Source organism: Hemibagrus wyckioides, unplaced genomic scaffold (genome assembly GCF_019097595.1).
Source record: "Hemibagrus wyckioides isolate EC202008001 unplaced genomic scaffold, SWU_Hwy_1.0 Contig37, whole genome shotgun sequence".
NCBI lineage: Eukaryota > Metazoa > Chordata > Actinopteri > Siluriformes > Bagridae > Hemibagrus > Hemibagrus wyckioides.
In genome coordinates, this window is record NW_026690799.1 from 10,100 (window position 1) to 30,870 (window position 20,771).

At 35.6% G+C, this 20,771-nt stretch overlaps 2 protein-coding genes across 5 annotated transcripts; both read right to left on the reverse strand.

The window, feature by feature from the left end:
- Positions 1–389: 389 nt before the first annotated feature.
- LOC131350498 (rhamnose-binding lectin-like) lies at positions 390–5,652 on the reverse strand. Of its 4 annotated transcripts, XM_058385492.1 has the most exons (11): positions 5,481–5,652; positions 3,974–4,009; positions 3,800–3,844; positions 3,589–3,718; positions 3,358–3,467; positions 3,192–3,236; positions 2,956–3,091; positions 2,760–2,863; positions 1,692–1,736; positions 1,381–1,516; positions 390–916 (listed from the first exon to the last, which is right to left on the reverse strand). In XM_058385492.1, exons 3-11 carry the CDS (start codon positions 3,837–3,839, stop codon positions 796–798), a joined length of 867 nt encoding a protein of 288 aa, XP_058241475.1. In that variant the 5' UTR covers positions 3,840–3,844; positions 3,974–4,009; positions 5,481–5,652; the 3' UTR covers positions 390–795. The 4 variants fall into 4 exon arrangements, with proteins under 4 accessions (XP_058241475.1, XP_058241474.1, XP_058241473.1 ...); XM_058385491.1 differs by having other exon boundaries at positions 3,800–4,009; XM_058385490.1 differs by lacking the exon at positions 5,481–5,652 and having other exon boundaries at positions 3,800–4,190.
- Positions 5,653–6,245: 593 nt separating this feature from the next.
- On the reverse strand, positions 6,246–10,266 carry LOC131350497 (rhamnose-binding lectin-like). The gene is made up of 12 exons (XM_058385489.1): positions 10,184–10,266; positions 10,017–10,052; positions 9,846–9,890; positions 9,446–9,572; positions 8,887–8,996; positions 8,292–8,336; positions 8,064–8,199; positions 7,876–7,979; positions 7,383–7,427; positions 6,964–7,099; positions 6,739–6,846; positions 6,246–6,478 (listed from the first exon to the last, which is right to left on the reverse strand). Exons 1-11 carry the CDS (start codon positions 10,212–10,214, stop codon positions 6,741–6,743), a joined length of 921 nt encoding a protein of 306 aa, XP_058241472.1. The 5' UTR covers positions 10,215–10,266; the 3' UTR covers positions 6,246–6,478; positions 6,739–6,740.
- Between the last annotated feature and the right edge of the window lie 10,505 nt (positions 10,267–20,771).

Sequence of the window (20,771 nt, forward strand, 5' to 3'; positions counted from 1 at the left end):
TAAACTAGCTCTTATCTTTCCCTGTTTGTTTTATGTATTGTTTTATGTTAAGTCTGTGACCTATTGAACCAGTGATAATGTATTCATTGATAGAGGCTTCAAAGCACTCTTGTACATCGCTCTGGATGAGAGTGTCTGCCAAATGCAGGAAATGTATTGTAAATGTAGTGAAATAACAGAGATTATTTATTTAATTTTTATTATGAATGTCTATCTATCTATCTATCTATCTATCTATCTATCTATCTATCTATCTATCTATCTATCTATCTATCTATCTATCTATCTATCTATTTCTTTCTTTCTTTCTTTCTTTCTTTCTTTCTTTCTTACTTTTTTAAATAAGACAACAAATTTTACCCTGAACTTTTACTATTCTATTGCCTGTCTATTAAAGAAAAAAATCCAAAACATTAGTCTTTCTGTTGGCTCTATTGCCTATAGTAACACATTGTGTGTAATTTGCTGATCTCAGAAATGTGTCTATATGTATAACACCCTTGGACTGTTAACCAGTATTATGCCTTTAGATTCTGTTTGCCACCTGTCCGCTCTGTGTTTGACATGTTTATTAGACTTTGTTGTTTGTATCAATTTGTTTGGACAATCACTGCCTTAGATTTCATAAAATTGTCTACACACAACTCAACCTTGATATGTATGTTTATAAAGTTTATTGCGCAATCATTTGTAAAGTGGATTCGTTTAGGATGGTGGGATTACATGTAAAAGCCAATTAGTATAGTTCAGAAACAAAATCACTGCAGCAGTTGATTATGCAAAAGCAAAAATGATTTAACCTGCCAGTGTTAAGTACATTAAAAACAAAGCTCTTGCACTGTAACATCTGTATGGCTTTGTAGGTAAAACTTTGTGATCCCTTTTCTGGCCACTGGGTGGAAAGCTGGAAGTCATTCTATCAGTAGTAAAAAGAACAAATAAAAAGAGAACAGCACATAAAATACTTTTCCTGTTATATGCACTGTCTTCAAGATGTGTAGAAATTCAGATATAAATATATTGTAAAAAACAATGTGATATAAAAGTTCAGACTATTTAATTTTAAGTTATATTTTAGTCATATTTTGAGGAAAAATGAACACTATATAGGGATTTTTGTAGTTGGGAACTTTTTATGAATTTCATTATGTCTGTGTACTACTTCACTGTGACATGCACTTTTGGAGATTAATAAGTACAGTATTCTATTACCCATATGTGTGTGGGGATCTGCATTAACACAATTATTGAATACACAGTTTGGCAGAAAAATCAGACACAGACGTACACAATTTTCAGGTACTTATAGATGTTAGGACAGGGGTCAGAGACAGACAATGTGATGGTGGAATAGATTTACACTTCAATTACTTCCATTACCTAGCTGCAACTTTAGTTACTGTGTCAGCCGTGAAGCAGTTTGTGTTGGAGAGTTGACTGGAAGGTCGTCCTGAGGAACATGTGGTGGAATTGGTTCGGCCGTAGTTAGCACTGATAATCTTTATATTGCTGGCACCTAAAATTAGAAGAATGTATATTAGCTTTTTATAGTTTAAATCGTATATTTATAGTTTAAATATAGTTAAATAGTTATATAAGTAGTAGAATGTAATGTATTATTATAATGTTATGTAATGTTACAGGTATATAATAATTAATAGGGGAATAGAAGTGAAAAGAAGAGTACAAACCACAGTTCAGTGACGCAGTACTGCCTTCACAGGCCACAAGTTCCTCTGCAGGAAACAGATTCATTGCATAAAACAACCAAAAACAAACAAACTAAAAAGAAGTAAGCTGACTGACTTAAAAAATTAAATAAATGTTTGTGAAAATGAGGATAACAGCACTGGATCTTAGAACAGGTAAACAAATAAACAAATAGGTTTTTACATGGGTATAAAGGTGCCAACAGCCAAGCAAAGGTCCATATTAATTAACATTAATGAGACATTATATGTATAGTTGTATAAAAATATGCTGAGATAAATACTAGCTAACTTCTTAAAAAAAGTAACTGCAAATTGCAAATGGAAGTCTTACACAAAAACCTTTGAACATACAGAGTCCAACTGAATGCTGAAACTAACTTCTGTGTCGCAGAGATATTTGCGCTGCACTTAACCCTGGGTTATTGTCATTTTAAACACCGTTTTTAACCCTGGGTAAAGAAAGGTTTCACACTTGTATTTTGAAAGCGGTGTTAGCTCCGCTTTTGCGGCGTTAACCATGCATTGTGGTGCTAAGTCTGTTCAGTGTGAATCAGAGCAGTGTTTGCTTGTAGCTGATGGACGCTTGGCAACAGACAGCCAATCAGAAATTGAGCAGCAAGGCTCATGTCACATCAGTAACAGGAAATGTGCATTGTGTAAATACGTTGCCTGCTGTTCGTCCAATCAGCAACAGTGACACCGCAAATATGCAAATAAGATTGTTAACTCGGCATTTAGGAATGTGTGAAACGTCTGTTAATGAAGACCCAGGATTAACAAGTAACCCCAGGTATAGATGAGCAGTGTGAAACGTGATTACAGATAACCCAGGATTCCGTGTGTGTGTGTGTGTGTGTGTGTGTGATTTGAAGATAATCACCCTTGGGAGTGAACCTAGGCCACAGGTCCATTGTTTTCTGAACATTTTTGCCTTAACCTTGTTTTATTCATACTTGCTTTAAAAGTGCTTTAGTTATTCCTGTATGCCCAAGATTATAAAAAAAAGGTAAAAACAGAAAAGGCTGTCAAGGGGAGAAGATTACTTACTAGTGCAGATGTAGGACACAGTGAGGTATTCAACAGTTTTAGTACAAGGATCTGTAAAGATGGTGCTTGAAGCTTGTAAAGTGCATGTTTTCATTCCATTACACCTTTAAATGAAAGTAAAATTGGCCGCTGTCACCAAAGGTCATTATCTACTAAGTAAGATATTTAAACAAACAAACAACAAAAACAAAGTTACAGTGCGGCCACAATTGAGGGTGTGTTTGGAGCGTAACAGTTGGTATTCTGGATCAAATTGTTGGTGAGTCCAGCTGAACAGGTTCTGGAGTCAGCACACCCAAAGTTTGCATTTATGATCTTAATAGAATCAGCTCCTACACAGAGGCACAGATAAACCTGCTGTAAACCAAGTGTACCATCAAATAATAATAATAATTGCTCAGCAGCCCAAATGTAGGGAGAAAGAGCTCCTACCACAATCCAGTGTGCTGTAGCCCTGCTCGCAGATCACAACAAGCTCTAGAGAAAGGGGACAAAATAAACTGGAGTAGGGACCATGGGAAATTATACTGGGAATACTGTATTGTGATGCCAATTCTGAAGTGTTTTCAAAATCAAACATAACCTATAGACTACTTACTGGCATTGATACAATCATAACTTGTGTTGTAGTACTTGTAAGTTCCATAACATGGGTCAGGGTTGCCAAGTACATCCGTCTTTAACTCACACTCTCTCAGTCCATTGCATCTGTTTGAGTTATAAAGACAAAATGCTCTCACCAGAGTTATATTGTTGTTATATAATTCATCACAGAGGAAATATAATAATGCTGAAATATTCTGTAAGAATAGTGCAAGTAAATCTGTACCTATCAGCAATTGTAGAAATCAGCGAATAACAGTTGGTATTAGCAACCTGCGAATTAGGCCGACCAATACTACAAGTGCTGCTGTCCGTTCGGCCATACACAGAAGACTTCACTATAATCAGTCCAGTGTCTAAAAACAGTAATAATAATAACAGTTATAACAACAACAACAACAACAACAATAATAATAATAATAATAATTGAAGCTTACTACACAGCAAGTGTTGGACATCGCCATAGCAAGTAATCATATTCTCTGAAAGAGACCGACTATTAACACAGATCTTTGTGCATGTAAACATAAAACATTCACTTGGGGTCTCTGTGAAAACAATATCACATGTTATTTTAGGTTATTTAAGTGTTTGGGTGCATTAAATATTACCTCCAGAAACAAGTAAGTCAGGAGCTACAGTCAGTACTGTAAAGCAGAACACCGTGTATACTTAATGATTTAGAAAGGGCAAAAATCGAAATATAAATTTCAAGCGTTTCAACGTTGAAACATTTGGAATGATGCATACAAATATACTTATAGGAAAACGTGAGCTTTTCTTTAACAGTAATTGCTTATGGTCTTAAAAATGATTGTGCCATGTGTAATTAATGACACTCAAGAAATTTGACCAATAAACCCGTTTTTACTTAAACTCATATAACTGATTTCAAAAAAAAGAAAGAACTAGTATTCACTTTATCAGACCATACCAGTGGATAATGTTTAAATGTGTTTAAAGTTGTAATATTTAAATTTAATACTGTTATTGTATTGTTATTGCAAATTTAATACTGTTATTTCATGTTAATGCCACATGAAAGTGTACTTCAGTACCTGCGACTGTTTTTTTTAATGATGCACAATACAGGGAAGCAAAACGGAACAGAGAATATTTAACGTATATTACTCCTAAAGCACAGTAAATGCCCCATCCATTCTAAAAACTAAGTAAAATCACACATTGTAGAATTTAAACTGGACATTTGGGGCAAATGTAGAATAGGGGCAAAATATGGTAAAATAAATATCTAAACGGATATAGAGCAATAACAAACAAGCTTTCGTAATTGCATTTATGGTTACACCACATGATTTTTGGATTCTTGTAAATGAGAAATGACCATAAACATGACAGAGAAAGAATTAAACATATACATGAGAGGTACTAGTTATGTTTTGTGTCTAATCACGCATTATAATGTTTGATTTAATGTTCAATTATTAAAAGGTAAAAAAAAAAAAAATCACAGGCAGAGAAAGTCTGCAACACTGTTAACACATAAACCCACAGACAGTGTACATTCTGCTAATTTGTTTCATCAGTATTTGGGAAGCCTACTGCAGACAATATTCAAATACAAATCATAATTTATTTAAATCGAAAATGCAGACTCTCAGGAATTTGGCTAGAATTCAGATATAATTAAAATTTTACTGCAAAATCTATATTTACAGTTGCATTTTACAAACAGTAAATATATGTAAAACTTTATGTAAGATTTGCTATGTTGATTTTAATTATATTGAATTATATTTACATTCATTTACATTACACTCAAATCTGGTTATAGTCACTCTTAAAGTTTGTTCAGTTGGATTAAAAGGGTCCCAAAATATAGTTACTACTCTAATCTTGCTTGAAGAAGCTCACAACTGAAATATTTCGCTGTAGATGCAACAGTAACTATTTAGTTTATACATCTGAAGGGTTTTTATCATTAATTCCCTCTAAATTGAAAGAAGCTTCAGATAACTAATGCATACTAATGCTTTTCTTTGACATGAAATAAAGTCTAGACACTACCTGCGATGCATAACCCTTAAAAATACAATCTAATAAATGATAGTCTAGTTCTTTTGCTGGTGAAGACAATTTTCAATCCTTTTAACTCACCAAGGTTGGGCTCTCTCAAGACAGCGTGACAGTCAGCAGCTGGATTGATTGGATTCTGTATTTCAGCTTGAAAATATTCTTGTCTTTTGTAGCTGTTTGTTTAGCTCACCCGTTTTGTAGAATGTAGAATTTAGAATAAAATCTATTCCTCGATGAGATGTTACACCATGAAATGCTCAGTACCCTACTGAGTGGGCAGTCATACTATCTATTTATTTGCACCTGGCCTTGACTTAATCAGTAGATGCATAGAGAGTCCCGACAGATGGGCACCAGCCGCCCAGTCAAATCTAAACATACAGGAAAACATCGACCAAAGCAGTAAGAGATTGTGAAGAGAAGTGAATTTCAGTCAATTAATATACAAACATGATTGAAACTATCTAGTAAAGCATATAAATAAGACACACGCTCACACACACACACTTACCATCTTACCTAGCCTGTATCCAATAACTAATTTAATAACAAAATTAGGAAAGCCTTACTCCTGACTTGATTACAAGTAAATATTAATGGAGTCCATCAGAGCAGCTCTTATAACCTTTTTAGAATACATTTTTTATTGAGCACTTAACGTGTTGCTGATCTCATAAATCTGGCTGTTGTGTGACAGCCATGGACTGTTTACCAGTAGTCTGCCACTAGATTACCATTTGCACCTTTCTGTTTTAGCATTTTGTTTAAAATGTTTATTGGAATTTTTTTTATAGGATCATGGGTTGGAAGGTAAGCTTTCCAAATGAATTGACACTCTTGCATTTAGAGGATACTTTATTGCATAATCATTTGTAAATAGCAGATATGTTTCAGAAATAAAGCTTCAGAAATTAAAATCATTACAGCAGTTGACTATATAACATGCAAATATTAAGTACAGCAACACCACAAATCCTGCACTGTATCAGCTGCATAGTTGCATATTAAGAATTCAGTCTCAAACCGCTTCAGACTGAAGAGAGGCCACTGGGGAGAAAGCTGGGTTCCTTCAAGTGATTCTGTCAATAGCAGTAAAGACAACGGGAACATGAGAAAGGTTGTGGTTCTAAACATTAAATACCTTTCATGTTATGTGTGTTGTACTTGACATTAAATAATACAGAATAAAAATAAAAAGATATATTTATAGGGTGAATATTTTTATATAAAGTTGCCTTGGCCTTCAAATTAGTGATTGAGCTTATTAGTGATTGCATTTTTTTTTAAAAACTTAAATAATATATAGATCCTTCATGCATTTGATATATGAGAAACTCACAGTTAGGAACAGTAGTACACAACGGTCAGGTACTTATAGGTGCCATAACAGGGATCAGAGAATAAATCATTTGTAGCAGGGACGCTACAGCTGCTCTGTCCATTACATCTACAAAACAACAGGTTTTTATTAAAATTGTACCCATAAATATCAGTAATGTATTTAATGATAACAGCTATGCATAGTAATTTTGAAAAATAATAGTTCTGGTAAATCTTCCATTACCTAGCTGCAACTTTGTTTAGAGCATCAGGTGTGTAGCAGTTTGTGTTGGAGATTTGATTGGCAGGTCGTCCAGAAGAACACGTGGTGGAATCGGTTCGGCCGTAGTTAGCACTGACCGCATTTATACGGCGATCACCTAAAGTTAGAAACATTTAAAACAAGAGGAAAATACGTTAATAAGACAGCAGGAAAGCAGTGGAACAGACCGGTTGTATGGTTTTTGTGTAACATTCATCACTACATAGCATTCCTAGAAATGTATTTAAAGTTGGTACAAATTGTTTAAAATGTTTGTTCTATAATAGGTTTTATATAATCTTTTATGTATTTATATTATGTATTTAGTAATCTTTATTATGCGACATGGTAAATAATTTAAAAAGTAGATCAGGAATAATAAAGAAAAAAAAAACACAAACCACATGTCAGTATAGCAGTATTGCCTTCACAGGTCACAATGCTCCCTGTAAGAAACAGATTCATTGATGAGTTCTTTGGTTAGGGCCATCATTTGGGCCATCAATTCCAAGAAATTTCTTCAACACACTTTCAATTTAATATAAAACATGTTTACTAACAGAACAATCTTTGAAATAAGATTTAGGATATTAACCGAATGATAAACACACACACACATACACACACACACACACAGACATTCACACACACACACACACACACACACACACAGACACACACACGCACATGCACACACACACACAAACAATGCAGACACAAACAATAATGCCATTTTGTTTCATAGTAAACACATGACTACACTACACTCTTCTACACTAGAATCACCCCCTTGGTCAGAACATAACCTTGGATCAATTTTTTCTGAAGTAATCATCTCTAGGCTACTTTTATCATGGCTTAGATGTCTGTAATGTGGGATCTCAGATTACTCACTATGGCAAATGTAGGACACAGAAAGATATTTTGCAGTCCCAACACAAGGATCTGTAAAGATGGTGTATGAAGCGTCTACAGTGCATGTCGTCTTTCCATTACACCTTTAAATTAAAGTAAAATGTTAACAAGTAAAAGTAAACATTCTTCTAATTTGAGAAAAATGTATATCAAATAAAGAAGGGTACATTGAGGCCACTTTTGAGAATGTGCTTGGAGCGTAACAATTGGTGTTCTGGAGCACACTGCTGGGAAGTCCATTCACGCAGGTTACTGCATTAGCCCGGCCATAGTTTGCATTTATGATCTGAATATAACCATCTCCTGCACAGAGACACATGTAAAATTGCTTTAGCTCAATGGCAACATCAAAAGTAGCAAAATGCTCAGCAGCCCAACCGTAAGGCAGATCTTACCACAGTTCAGCGTGCTGTAGCCTTGCTCACAGATCACAATGTTCTCTGAAAAAAGGAGACAAAATAAAATTTATTCAGTGTGTTGATAAACTAGTATAATAATAAACCACAGGGAATAGTTCTGAAACTGTTAAATCGACCTAAACTTCTAGATACAGTATTATAGTGAGCATCTGAGATCTGAGATTTAATAATCAAATATACCAGACAAAAGTAATAGAAAATGTATTCATAAAATGTCTTCATAAACTACTATGACAAAATATACCCTACAAAGAGTAAAATATTCTGTTACTTTAACTTGCTAAATTCTAGTTGGGGTATTTTAGTGCTTTCTTTCTCTCTTTGTTTCTTTGTTTGTTTCTTTCTTCTATAAGCATTGAAAAAGTACATAAATGGACTCTACACCACACAGTTCTTGCATAAAACATTACCATCACCACTCTGCAAAACACCTTCTGGCAGAAGGAGCTAGCAGAGATTTGGTATTATTACTGTGATAAGGTCAGTATTATCTCAGTATTGCTGTACTTTGATACCATTTCCATAAATGCCTTCACATAACCAGCACACCCACACCCTCTACACTACTTACGGCCACTGATGCAGTCATACGTGGTGTTGTAGTATTTGTAAGTTCCAAAACATGGGTCAGGGTTGCCAAGTAAGTCCGTCTTTACCTCACACTCTCTTAGTCCATTGCACCTATTTTGGGTATATAACAGACAGCAATATTATTTCTATATCTAAAATATAAAGTTTCTGCAATATTCAAAGACAAATCTTAAATAAATTCCTCAACGAACAACAATATGTAATTGTGGATATGGTAAAGTTTTGTGTAAGGAGAAATTTTATTTATAGTCTCCAGTGTCAGCCAGTAACGAGAAAATGCCAGTTAATTAGTTATATGACAAGCTGCATGTTCTGTTTTATTAATTTCAAAAGGGAGAAAATATAAAGACTGGAGAGGAAACAACATTCTATAGCTTCTATAGAAGCTTGACTTCTATGAGAAACTCATCTCATGGAAATTCAGCACCTGTATTAAGGGCCATTTTGCTTTAATTTTCTTCCAAGTTCAGTTAAGCCAAATGAAGCGAGGCATTGTCCTTCAGTTTAACATGTGTTATAACCCAAACAAAACCCTGTACCTATCAGCAATAGTAGAAATCTTCAAGGCACAGTTGGTATTCGCAATCTCAGAAGCGGGCCGAGCATTACAGGTGTCACGGTTCGTACGTCCATATGTAGTAGACCTCACCTTTATCAGGCCAGTGTCTGAAAACACAATAACCAAAAACAAACAGAAAACACACTGCTGTAAATACTGGTTAGTTTCGTCTTACTGCCATTTCAAACTACTTTGGCTATTTGTTTCTGCCTACAGCAGTGACGTTGTCTGGATGTCTCTTGTTTGTCACTCATAGAAATTCTGAATTTTCATAGAAATTCAGTATTGCATTATCTAGTTTCCTGTGCAATGGAATATTTTCATAAGCTAATCATTGGCTTTTTACTTGCTGTTGGAAAATGTGGGACATTCAAACTTACCACAAGCAAGATGCTGGACATTACCGTAGCAGGTAATCATATTCTCTAAAACAATAAATTATTTACAGAGTAAATATTAGAGTGAGAAAATCTGAATTATTTGCTTGGACTTTCAAACAAAGCATTATTATGTTAAGCTTTTCAAAATGTTTGAGTAAATTCAGTTATTACCTCCGGAAACAAGCCAACCAGAGGCTGCAATAAGTACTGTAAAGCAAAACACAGACAGCTTACTTAAATCATTCAATTCCACATTGTTTATTATTTCTCCTGTTAAGATGCAGATATGATTTAGCTGAACACACGATTTTCATATGAAAAAGGACAGAAGAACTTACAGGTGAGTAGCGTGAGCCTCAGTGAGAGCATCTTGATGCTGGAGTGGAACAATCAAGTGCTGCACCACTGGAATAGCTCACTTTATATACATTTCCAACAAATAAAAAAAACAAAAATACTGAAAATTCCTATACTGTACTTCCTCATTCCACTTTTCCTCATACCTCTCTGGGTTTTCCCCAGACATACCAGGTTCAACAATAAAACAGAACAGAGAATCAGATAGAAGAATGATATACATTGTTAACACCAATTTTCATTTTGCTAGATTGTATGTAAATATCTATGACAAAGCTACACTGAGGGTAGGGATCTTGTAGCTAAGGTTTTCTCTCACTAGCAACTATTTCAAGAAGCCACACTGAGAGATATTTTTTCTTTCTATATCTCTGCCAAATATTCAATTTTATTTAAAGGATATAAAAGGATATAAAGAAGTAGCATTGCATAAGCACAGCTGCTACTATATCAGGTAACTCTCAGCATAGCTGATTGAACTGATAAAATGATGTTTTCCTTGTATGCTACGCCTAGCTTAAGTTACTTCCTCCCATCTATCAGTAGAAGGGATTTGTTTTGTTTAATAAGGGAAAAACCCTTAAATTCAAACTTAAGGAAGTTCATACTTATTTCCTGAAACTAAGTATAAAGTGATATGTTTCAGGGCTATAATTAAAAAGTGTTACATACCTTTAAAAAAAATCTAGCAGCACACTTAAACTTTGTTAAAGCACCTTTCGCTTGTAATACAGCATTCAGTCTTATTAATAATCTACCAATATAGATCTTGTGAAAAGGAAATATACTTAACTGTTTTAATGGAAGGACGTATAGTTAACTATTTTAATAGAAGGAAGTATAGTTAAGAGCGTGTGAACTGTAAAGAAAATAGTCGTAAGTAAATAAAAATATGTAATTGCATGTAGGTTATGAAAATACAAATAAATGAAATATACTGTTCTGTATTCTTGAAAAGGTCTACTTTAAAGTAATACAATGTCATTTCAAATGAAGTGTCTTATTTAAAAAGATTTTAAAGTAATACAATTTCAAATTCCATTTGATTATGCTTTTAATAAGCGTATTTCTAAATCTCTATATTTAAACATGTTTGAAACAAAAGTCTACTTTATCGTCTGTTTAAATTAAGGGTATTATTTAAAGAGTATTTTGAAATCATAATTTTAAAGTATTCTTTATGCTATAAGGACATACAGTTGAATACATGTATTTCTTCACACATTGTCAATTTAGATTTTAAAGAAATGTCTTTTAAGTATGAGTTAATATAACTTAGAAATTACGCTTCAGTTACTGTATTTCCTCACACACTGATATGCAATTAAATGTCAGAAAATATGTGCTTCTCAAAGAGGGGATCGAACCCAGGTATCTAGAGCTAAATTTACCCGTCGTTCAGTGTCCAGACCAAAACCCGGGATTAAAACAGATAAACAATTTAGTGGACAAACAAGTCAGATGGGGTCAAGGAACACGTAAGGGAAACCAAAACACAACTAAAAGCACCTGATAACGGAAAACAAACAACGCCATAAACCAATCCTGCCAGATGGCCTTCTGGTGGTCAGATGGGGAAATGTCCAAGCAGCCACTGACAGAATTATATTTATTATTTTTTAGGCAATAAAGTGTAGTTTCTTGTCATACAATCTGTAGTGCATAATATAGATTCTAAATAATACAGTTAAAGACTTTTCTGTTCAGGAAAGCTTATTAATTCTTTTATTCTTGCTTTTTTGAGATTTGCCCCCAAATGTAAAGTGCTTTATAAATAAAATGATAATATAATACTGCTTGCTTTAGTTTTCAGCAAAATTTCCATCTCACAAAAACACACGTAAGAAAACATGCTTCTCTGTCTTTCAAATATTTCACTATTTGCTATTTAACAAGACACTGGGTGCCACAAAAAATTCTCCACTGAACTCCACTGAAAATGTTCCTAGAGTGAGCATGGGGCAGCATCTATGTTAGTGCTTGTTACAGTTTGTACATTTGACCGCTGAGTGTAATAATATCTCTATGGAATGCACAAAAGTATTTTACACCACCATAATTTCACCCCATTCTAATTGACTATGGCTACTAGACTTCTTAAAATAGGGAAATGTGTGAGTTTTCTTCTTTCTGTGGGTTTTTGGCTGATCTTTCCATGATTATGTGATGATTATATCTGATTTCATCAGTTAAAACCAATTCAATGTGATTTTTGCGTTAATATCTACACACATCAGTTTTTCTGGATCACAGTGTTTTTGTATTTGCTCTTGTCTTTTTCCTTGTCTTAGCCTTGGGGATTATCTATATTGTGTCAACTGTGTCCTTTTCATACAGATATCAGTAAAAACTGACTGTTTCCCATTTATGTTTAGACTGTAAAGTGCCCAGGCTGTCCTTTATCTACACCATGGGTCACAATCTCCTGATACTTCAGTCAACTAACTTCTGGTGAAACATCAGTATGTTTGATCATCTAGAAAGATTTGCAACATTCCTAAAAGAATCATATACCATTTATCTTCATATATTAAGCAATGTTCAGACCAATGTTTAAGGGCATAAACACTACAATTTTCTCAAATGCTAAAAAAAGTCTCAAGTCAAGTGCTAAAAAAGTCTCAAATGCTATACTACTGTAACAAATTGATGTAAATTTGCAGGATTTATTTTATAGTTTCCGACTGTTTTTTCGAAATACTGCATATTACTGTAAAAGGAACAGCATTCCTATGATTTACAGTATTTAACTGCAAATCGCAAAGTCTTTTGGGATTTTCACGGAGATTACGGAGTGGTATGCTGTTTCGTCCATCATAATCTATTTTTGTGGAATCCACAATCATCAGTTATTGTAAACATTCTATGTATCCAGCATTCACCTACTTCAGATGTAAATTAGATAGTCAACACACTTTTGAAAACAATTACGCATTTTCAAACCTTTCTGTTGCAGTTCATTGCTTTTGGTTAAAAAAATACAGTAATTAACTGCAAATTGCAAAGGAGTTTGGGAACTTCAATGACGCGGGAACTCCATGCTGCTAGGATATTTTCGTCTATCATAATCGTTTTTTTGTGGAATCCACAATCATCAGGTATCGTAACCATTTTATTTGTCCAGCACTGTCATACTCAGAGTGTAAATTAGAGAGGCTACACACTTTTGAAAAGCATTATGTATTACGTAAGTATTACGCATTTTAAAAACTTTCCAATGCATGGGAGTATTAACGGTAGGTGCAGTTACTTTTACTACATGTGTCAATGCAGCACAAAGGCTTATCGCTTCTGTACAAGCCGTTTAATTTTATTAGTACAGCTATCCACCAAACCGAACATCAACAGCACATTATACGTGCTATAATTATTAATTCAGCTGCCATCACTGGACCAATCGTGACTTAAATAAAATTTTAGGGTTATCCTTTGCTGATATGATGGAAGATGGTCGAATAATCGGGGGAGGATATTCCTCACTTCTGACTCAAATCAAAACTCGAGTAGAACATCTAAACAGAAACAACACTAGCACAACTGAGATCTATTAAATGTAGTACTGGTGCAAAGCAAAAGACAGGTCCTGCAGACTGTACACAGTGGCACCCAGACATTCCATCTGAAGAGACAGAAACTACGTTGGAAGAGAAAAAGCAGAGAGTCATGGAGTCCTACTCACGTGAAGGCTTGTCTGGGATTGAAAGAGCAGAAGTACAACATTTCATGGCAGAAACATATTACCTACAACGCAAGATGATAAATGCAATGCCCGCACACTCTCTTGAGTATGTAAATTCTCAGTGGCCTTACTTGTTTTGTACCAAGGAGTATGTTCATCCACTTTGAAACTTTAACAGACATTAATGTTCTCAGGCGACTAGAAGCATCTTATGAAGAGTATAGTAAAATTATCATGGAATTCTTCAAGCAAAAACCTACCAATGAATCAGTTAAATCGGTACTGATAAGAAGCAAAACATGTGCTACAGCTCCCTATGTTCTGCAAATACTGATGGCTCACTTCAAAGAGCAGAATGAAGCTTTTCTGCTCCAAGCAGATGTAAGTGTGCAGCATGTAAATATATATTTTTCTCTCTTCCTAATATATTTTATTGTAGCACTAATAGCATTTATGTGTTCAAATACATGTTTTCATTTTAAATGTAGTAGGAGATTTATTTTTGTATAGGTAGTTGCCTCTGCAGCTGATGTTGAAAGGTCCCTGACATTGCCTGACAGCCCTCAGTTGATTGTCTAAGGTATGCATGGATATATACAGTTTATACACTGATCTGCTTAATACTGGTAGGTACCCCTGTTGACACCAAAACAACCCTGACCCACAAGCCCACCAAGGCTGCTGCGGTATCTGAACTTTCTTACTGCAGGCCCAGTGGAAGAGACAAATCACTGGATGATGTCTATAGAGGGCCATGTAGTAACTGAGGGAGATTCATTCCTATTGGGTCTTGCCACACTGTTCACCAGCTTTCATAACTTCAACCTACAGTATCAGAATGAGGCATGCTGAACACTGGAGTTTATTCAAAGGTATGGTGATATTTTCCGTGTTGCTCAATGCATTGTATTGTATTGTAGGTGAGGAGCCATCATGTCAGTCACTGAGTGCTTGTAACCAACAGGTTTTTCATCCTGTTCAGTATCTGAGATCAGTGAGGCTAGTCAGAGATTATTTTCTCATTACCATGAGAACCAAATAATATGTTTTTGTTTGTTTGGTCAATAGTAGATGCATTATTGACATTAACCCAGAGCGTAGATCCAAAGCTTACCAAGGGAAGATTCACAGCAAGCGAACTGGGAAGGAGGTTCAGAAAAAAAAACAAGCAGCCCTTAATCCACGTGTGCACCTTCATGAGGGAATTAATGGACTTTCAGTGGAATTTTGTTTAATGTGAGTGTTAAAAAGCTACACATTCAGTGTATTATAGTTAGAAACTCACCCTTTAGTAGATGCAAACTCTGGCTTTTAGAGAGCATTTATAACGTGACTACACACTTGAACATTTTCTAGACATTTACCTCCTTTCAAAAATCAGGAGAGTATGGTAATTTATTTTTATGGTAAATTAGTTTATTTTATTTGTTGTCAATAATTAGGCAATTCTTTAAATGTATTATGTTCATTTTCCTATAACTGCATTGTCAAATGGGAGTGCAAGTTTTGCTAAGAAAAGGTTACCAAAAAGCAGTACCAAACTGGAATCTTCATCACTCCTCTGCTTGCATAAAGGATTTTGCATCTTTTACTCCATGGAAGGTTTGAACACACAGAGACTCTCATGTTTTTTGGTTCTTATGTTGTGGGAGAAAGAACATGAAAACAACACTTTGGACCATTGTCACACTTCTTTCATGTTCTGAAAAATAAATTGTAAACAGTTCAACTGTCACACAGAAATTAAAAAATGTTTATCATTTTGTGAATGTCTGATATGTCTGAATATGACATGCTGAGAAACCTTGAATTAATTTGAGCGTGCATTTACAGTAAATCATTGAATTGTGTAAGTTCAGCAATTGTGTCATTGTTTACAGTAGTAACCTGTTAACAATAAAAATGCTGTTAAAAGTACAAGTTGTTTGAATAATTATTTACTACTAAATTACAGTAAACAGTACAAAATCATAGTAATAAACTGTATATCAAATTACAGCAAAGTACTGTAGTCTATCTGTACAGTGCCAATACTGTAATAAAACAGCATTTTACTGGTAAAACTGCTGTCAGTAATTTACTGTAATTTTACACGAAAATTTTTTACACTGTGGATAACTGCATATTTTCAGCAGGCAAACACTAGCCACTGCTCCACTATGCTGCCCTGCCTTTAATCATGTCCTTATTTTATGATATATTTTATTGAACACTTAGCATGTATTGTTTGTACATAAATGCCTTTAATAGCTTAAGTGTGATTAATGATTTCTTAATTATGCTTATATGTATTACAACATTGAGCCTGTAGTCTGCTTTCGTATTGCCTTTTGCATCAGTCAACTTGAGCAATGTGTTTAAAATGTTTATTAGAGTTTGTTTATCAGCTTCAGATAACACAGATAACACAAACCGTCAGACTATTAAACAACTGCACATAAATTCACACAACTCTCATCTGTTATGCTTGTATTAAGAGGATACATATCATTAGTAAAGTGGAGTTTAAGAGGAACTGAAAAGTTTCAAAAATAAAATCATTAGAGAATCTGATTATTTTGTTATTTGTGCGATGGCCTTGTCACTACAGCTTGGTGGCACGTAATGGTGGCCTCCATCAGACCCAAAGTGCAGGGATAGCAGCCAGTCAGGGATAATTTACTTTATTCTTAACAATAAACAGAAACATACACAGAAACCCTGGGGGGGCACACATAGACACATGGCACAGGTATAAATAAACCCTGTCAGACTGCCCTCTGGTGTTCAGGCAGGGAACAGTCTATGACACTTGATCAGTGGGGGAAGGTGGCATAGTTGGTCACACGCCCAGTCCCAGACATTGAGGGGAGGAGTTACAGTGCATGGATGCCGGACTGGAAAAGCATCTGAAACTACTTACTACTGTATTTTTGTTCTGTCACCTTTTTTATTTTAATTTTAAATCCTTGTGATAATATATATATATATATATATATATATATATATATATATATATATATATATATATATATATATATATATATGTATGAATCTTGTTATATTTTTGAAAATCTACTTGACATTATCTCAATTTCTTTTATACAGAGACAATCGTAAGAAGCATTTCACCGCTGTGTATGATTTGGTTATGGTTGGTTATGATATGAATAAAACTGGAATTTTAAATTGGAATCATGTGCATGGTTGCATATTTAAAGCTGATTTCTTTCTCACATATCCTCACACACACCCATTCACACACTATGGACAATTAAGAAATGCCAATCAACCTTTTATAAGACTATTAACTTTTAATTTCATACAAATTTTTATTTCTGTGGGACTTTTTGGGTGTCCACAACCACAGCTCAACCTTGTGCACACTTCACGGTCTGATCATGTAGAATGGCCAGAAATAAAAGTCTGTGATACAACACCAACCATCTCCATTTTGGCGATATTCTGGACATCACTTAACACTTTAATAAAAGAAAATCTCCTACAGATCTTCCAAGTCTATTAACAGTCTGCTCAATTCTTCTGCTTAACTCACACAAAACAAATGATGGCGTTATTCGTTGAGATGGTGTAGTGTAAAGTTGTTGTGTTTTTTGTTTACAGTTTTTGAGAGGTGAGAAATCCAATATATATATGTGATGACATCAGGAAGATAACAGAAGTAGAATCCAAATGCAGTGTATTTTTTAAAAAAAAGCAAACAGATAATCCAATATAACGGGCAGAGGCACAAACAGAAAAATGGGCAGAAATCCAAAACCAGAAAAGCAGTCAGTGAAGCAGAAGTACAAATACACAAATCCAAAAGGCGAGAATAAAAAAACAACAACAAAGCAATGCGGTCAAACACATGAACAATCGGCATAGAAATAAACGGCTTGGTACGTAGGCTAGCTAACACTACTTTGCGTAGTGGTAAATGTGAGCGATCTGGATGTTTTCAGTACTCTGGTGAGGATGCCCTCCTCTGGTAGATCGGAGGGGGAAGTGCGGATGATGCTACAATACATACAATACATATTTCCTCTTTTGCTGCCAAAACAGTTCTGACCCATCTGTTGGATCAGACCACACGGGTCAGCCTTCGCTCCACACGTGCATCATTGAGCCTTGGCTGCCAAATTGACACAAACTATGTAAAATGCTGTGATAAAGCTATTCATTTTTTTTCCTGTGTTTTGTTATGACCCAGGCTGTTCTGTTGTGCTGTAGCATATCAGCCATTTTCTCTCAGTGTTTGTGCCAATAAAGGAACACCTATTTTGTATTCCTCTGACTGTGTTTGATAGATAGTAATGATAAAAATAAGTTGTCACACAATAGTAGTTATGAAGTTTGTGCAGTTGTTACATTATTTGTCTCTTAGATCACAGTTATTGACCACAAAAATAGCCATTTATGTGCTCCTATCAGAAGAAAGCCACTTAAATAAATAAACAAGTGGAATTTTAAGGTTTCTAATCCTCTGCATTACTTCTAGTCAGTGAAGTGTCCCACAAACAAGGACACAGAAAATCACAAAAGTTAATAGAGTAGCCATTCTTATTATTTAATTTCCACTATTTAATGTAATTAAATTACCACTGTTTTTGATAGGAATGCAGGTAGACAAGAGAGGTAGGTACATTTAAGGCTTATCAGTCTCTCCCATACACCAAAGCTCTGTCTGGCTCAAATCAGAAGTGTGTACCATGCTGACTAGCCTAGATGTGGAGTCGGCTATACACTCTTTACATGTTGTGTGCCTTTTAAGCATCTTTGCAGGAGTGCAAGTAGACAAATTCATTTTGTTTTAGAACTGTAAACTTTGCACATTTGTCTCATCCTTAACAGTATAAATCACAGTGATGATGTGTGCAGAATTTACACAAATGAACAGATTTGTTTGAAATAAAATGGTCTTCGTCTTTAGGTTATATTCATGCTATTGTCATGTTTAATGTGTGAGAAACTTGAGTAAATATTAACATTTGATTGTAATTCTATAACTAAGCACCAAACTTAGCAACTAAGCTAACTACGTTGATGTTTGTATCTCCTGTATATAAAGGGTCTATTTGAAAAGTAAGAATTAACATTAAAAAAGAGATGTTTTGCATTTGCATTTGTGTGCCTCTCAAAGGATTAAATGATTTCAGCAAAATACAATTTCTTGTTTTCTGCCAAAAGTTCCCATATTACAATATTACTTCACTGAAATGACTGAAATATTTTTTTAAACAGGATCCAATGATGTCTTAAAGATGTGACATGTGGCATGGTGCTACATATACCTTCTTTGTGAGATTTAATAGTGATTGCATAGCAACTTCTACATTTGTGCCAAATAAAGTGCCGGAAAAAGGGCAATAATTCACTGATTCACTAATTCAAAGTTTTTACTGTTATCATCTGCATGCTGTAATGAAAAATACAGGGCATTCAAGAATGTGATGCATGACATTAAAACTGCCCTTTTAAAAGAAAGCTGTAATTAGATGTTCTTTTTAATTATATCGGTTAAAAACAAAGTAAGAATCAGGTAACAGTAAACAGGAAACAAGGCTTCATGTAGCGTGATCACAGATATACAACACTGATACTTTGTGCCGAAGACACAACAAATGAGGGTTTTACATACCTTAACAAATCAAAGGGAAAAACAGAACACCTGAGCATAATTAGAATACAATCGGGAAACATCCAATAACTATACAGGGGCAGAGACAAGTCATAAATAAAAAAAGACAAGTGTCAATATAATAATAAACCACCAATCAATTTAAACAAAATAAACAAACAGGCCCTGGAGTAGGGCCCTGACAGCCACCTTGTCATGATGAGCTCAGGAGAGAGCTCTATGCTCTGTTACCAAGCCATGCTTCCTTCTGATGCTGATGTGGCTTCCTCCAAGGTCCTTCTACAAGACTTGTTTCCTGCTGAGGCTGATATAGTGGCCTCCCAAGCTCTGCTGAAAGCAGAGGCAGATGTGGCCAGCTTCCTGACCCTTTCCCAATTTAAGCAGCATTCAGAAGCCAAAGTGGCAGCCTCCCAGATCCTATTCCAAGCCATACCCATATCCCAGGCCATGTTCACGTCCCAAACCCTGTTCCACTCCCAGTCCATGTTCATGTCCCAAACTCTGTTTCTGTCTCAGGCCATGCCCATGTCCCAGGCCATTCCCCTGTGTCATGCCCTGCTCCAGGCCATGTGTCACATCCTACTTCGGTCAACCTCCCTGAAGACATCATCTCAGACCGAGGCACGCAATTCACCTCTAGAGTGAGGTCAGAGTTCTGCAGACAACTTGGCATCAACGTCAGCCTCAGCTCAGGATATCATCCCCAATCCAATGGCCAAGCGGAACGGCTCAATCAAGAACTGGGGAGATTAAGGATCTATTGCAGCCGTGAACAGCAGCGTTGGAGTGAGTTTCTTCCCTGGGCCGAATACGCCCAGAACTATCAACCTCCACTATTTCTGTGGTCCTGGGAACCCACTGACGTGCCAACAGTGGACGACTGGTCGAGATGAAGCCAAGAGGTCTGGGAGCTCATGTGTGGCTCCAGAGGGCTATCTGGCGTCAGGAGATCCAAGCAAACCGTCGGCGGTGTCCTCACCCAGCCTACCATGTGGGTCAGAAAGTGTGGCTCTCAACACGGAACCTAAGGTTAAAACTTCCGTGCCATAAGCTTAGTCCTAAGTTCATCGGCCCATAGATCATACGCCAAGTGAACCCAGTGTCATACTGTCTAGAACTGCCTGCTTCCTATCTCATTTCTCCCACCTTCCACGTATCTCTACTGAAACCCTTCCATGAACCTTCGAATTCCCAACCCTGCCGCCACAGAACCACCCCCTCCACTGGACATCAACGGCTCCCTAGCCTATCAGGTACACACCATCATCAA

What these genes read in the sequence shown, in the direction of transcription:
- LOC131350498 (XM_058385491.1), bottom strand. Translation starts at nt 3,890, where the DNA reads ATGTTTACATGCACAAAGATCTGTGTTAATAGTCGGTCTCTTTCAGAG. An exon ending in ATTTCTACAATTGCTGATAG is followed by an intron (nt 3,468 to 3,588) that starts GTACAGATTTAC and finishes TAACTCAAACAG; the next exon opens with ATGCAATGGACTGAGAGAGT. An exon ending in CCCTCAATTGTGGCCGCACT is followed by an intron (nt 2,864 to 2,955) that starts GTAACTTTGTTT and finishes TTTCATTTAAAG; the next exon opens with GTGTAATGGAATGAAAACAT.
- LOC131350497 (XM_058385489.1), bottom strand. Translation starts at nt 10,214, where the DNA reads ATGCTCTCACTGAGGCTCACGCTACTCACCT. An exon ending in ATTTCTACTATTGCTGATAG is followed by an intron (nt 8,997 to 9,445) that starts GTACAGGGTTTT and finishes TACCCAAAATAG; the next exon opens with GTGCAATGGACTAAGAGAGT. An exon ending in CTACAGCACGCTGAACTGTG is followed by an intron (nt 8,200 to 8,291) that starts GTAAGATCTGCC and finishes GTCTCTGTGCAG; the next exon opens with GAGATGGTTATATTCAGATC.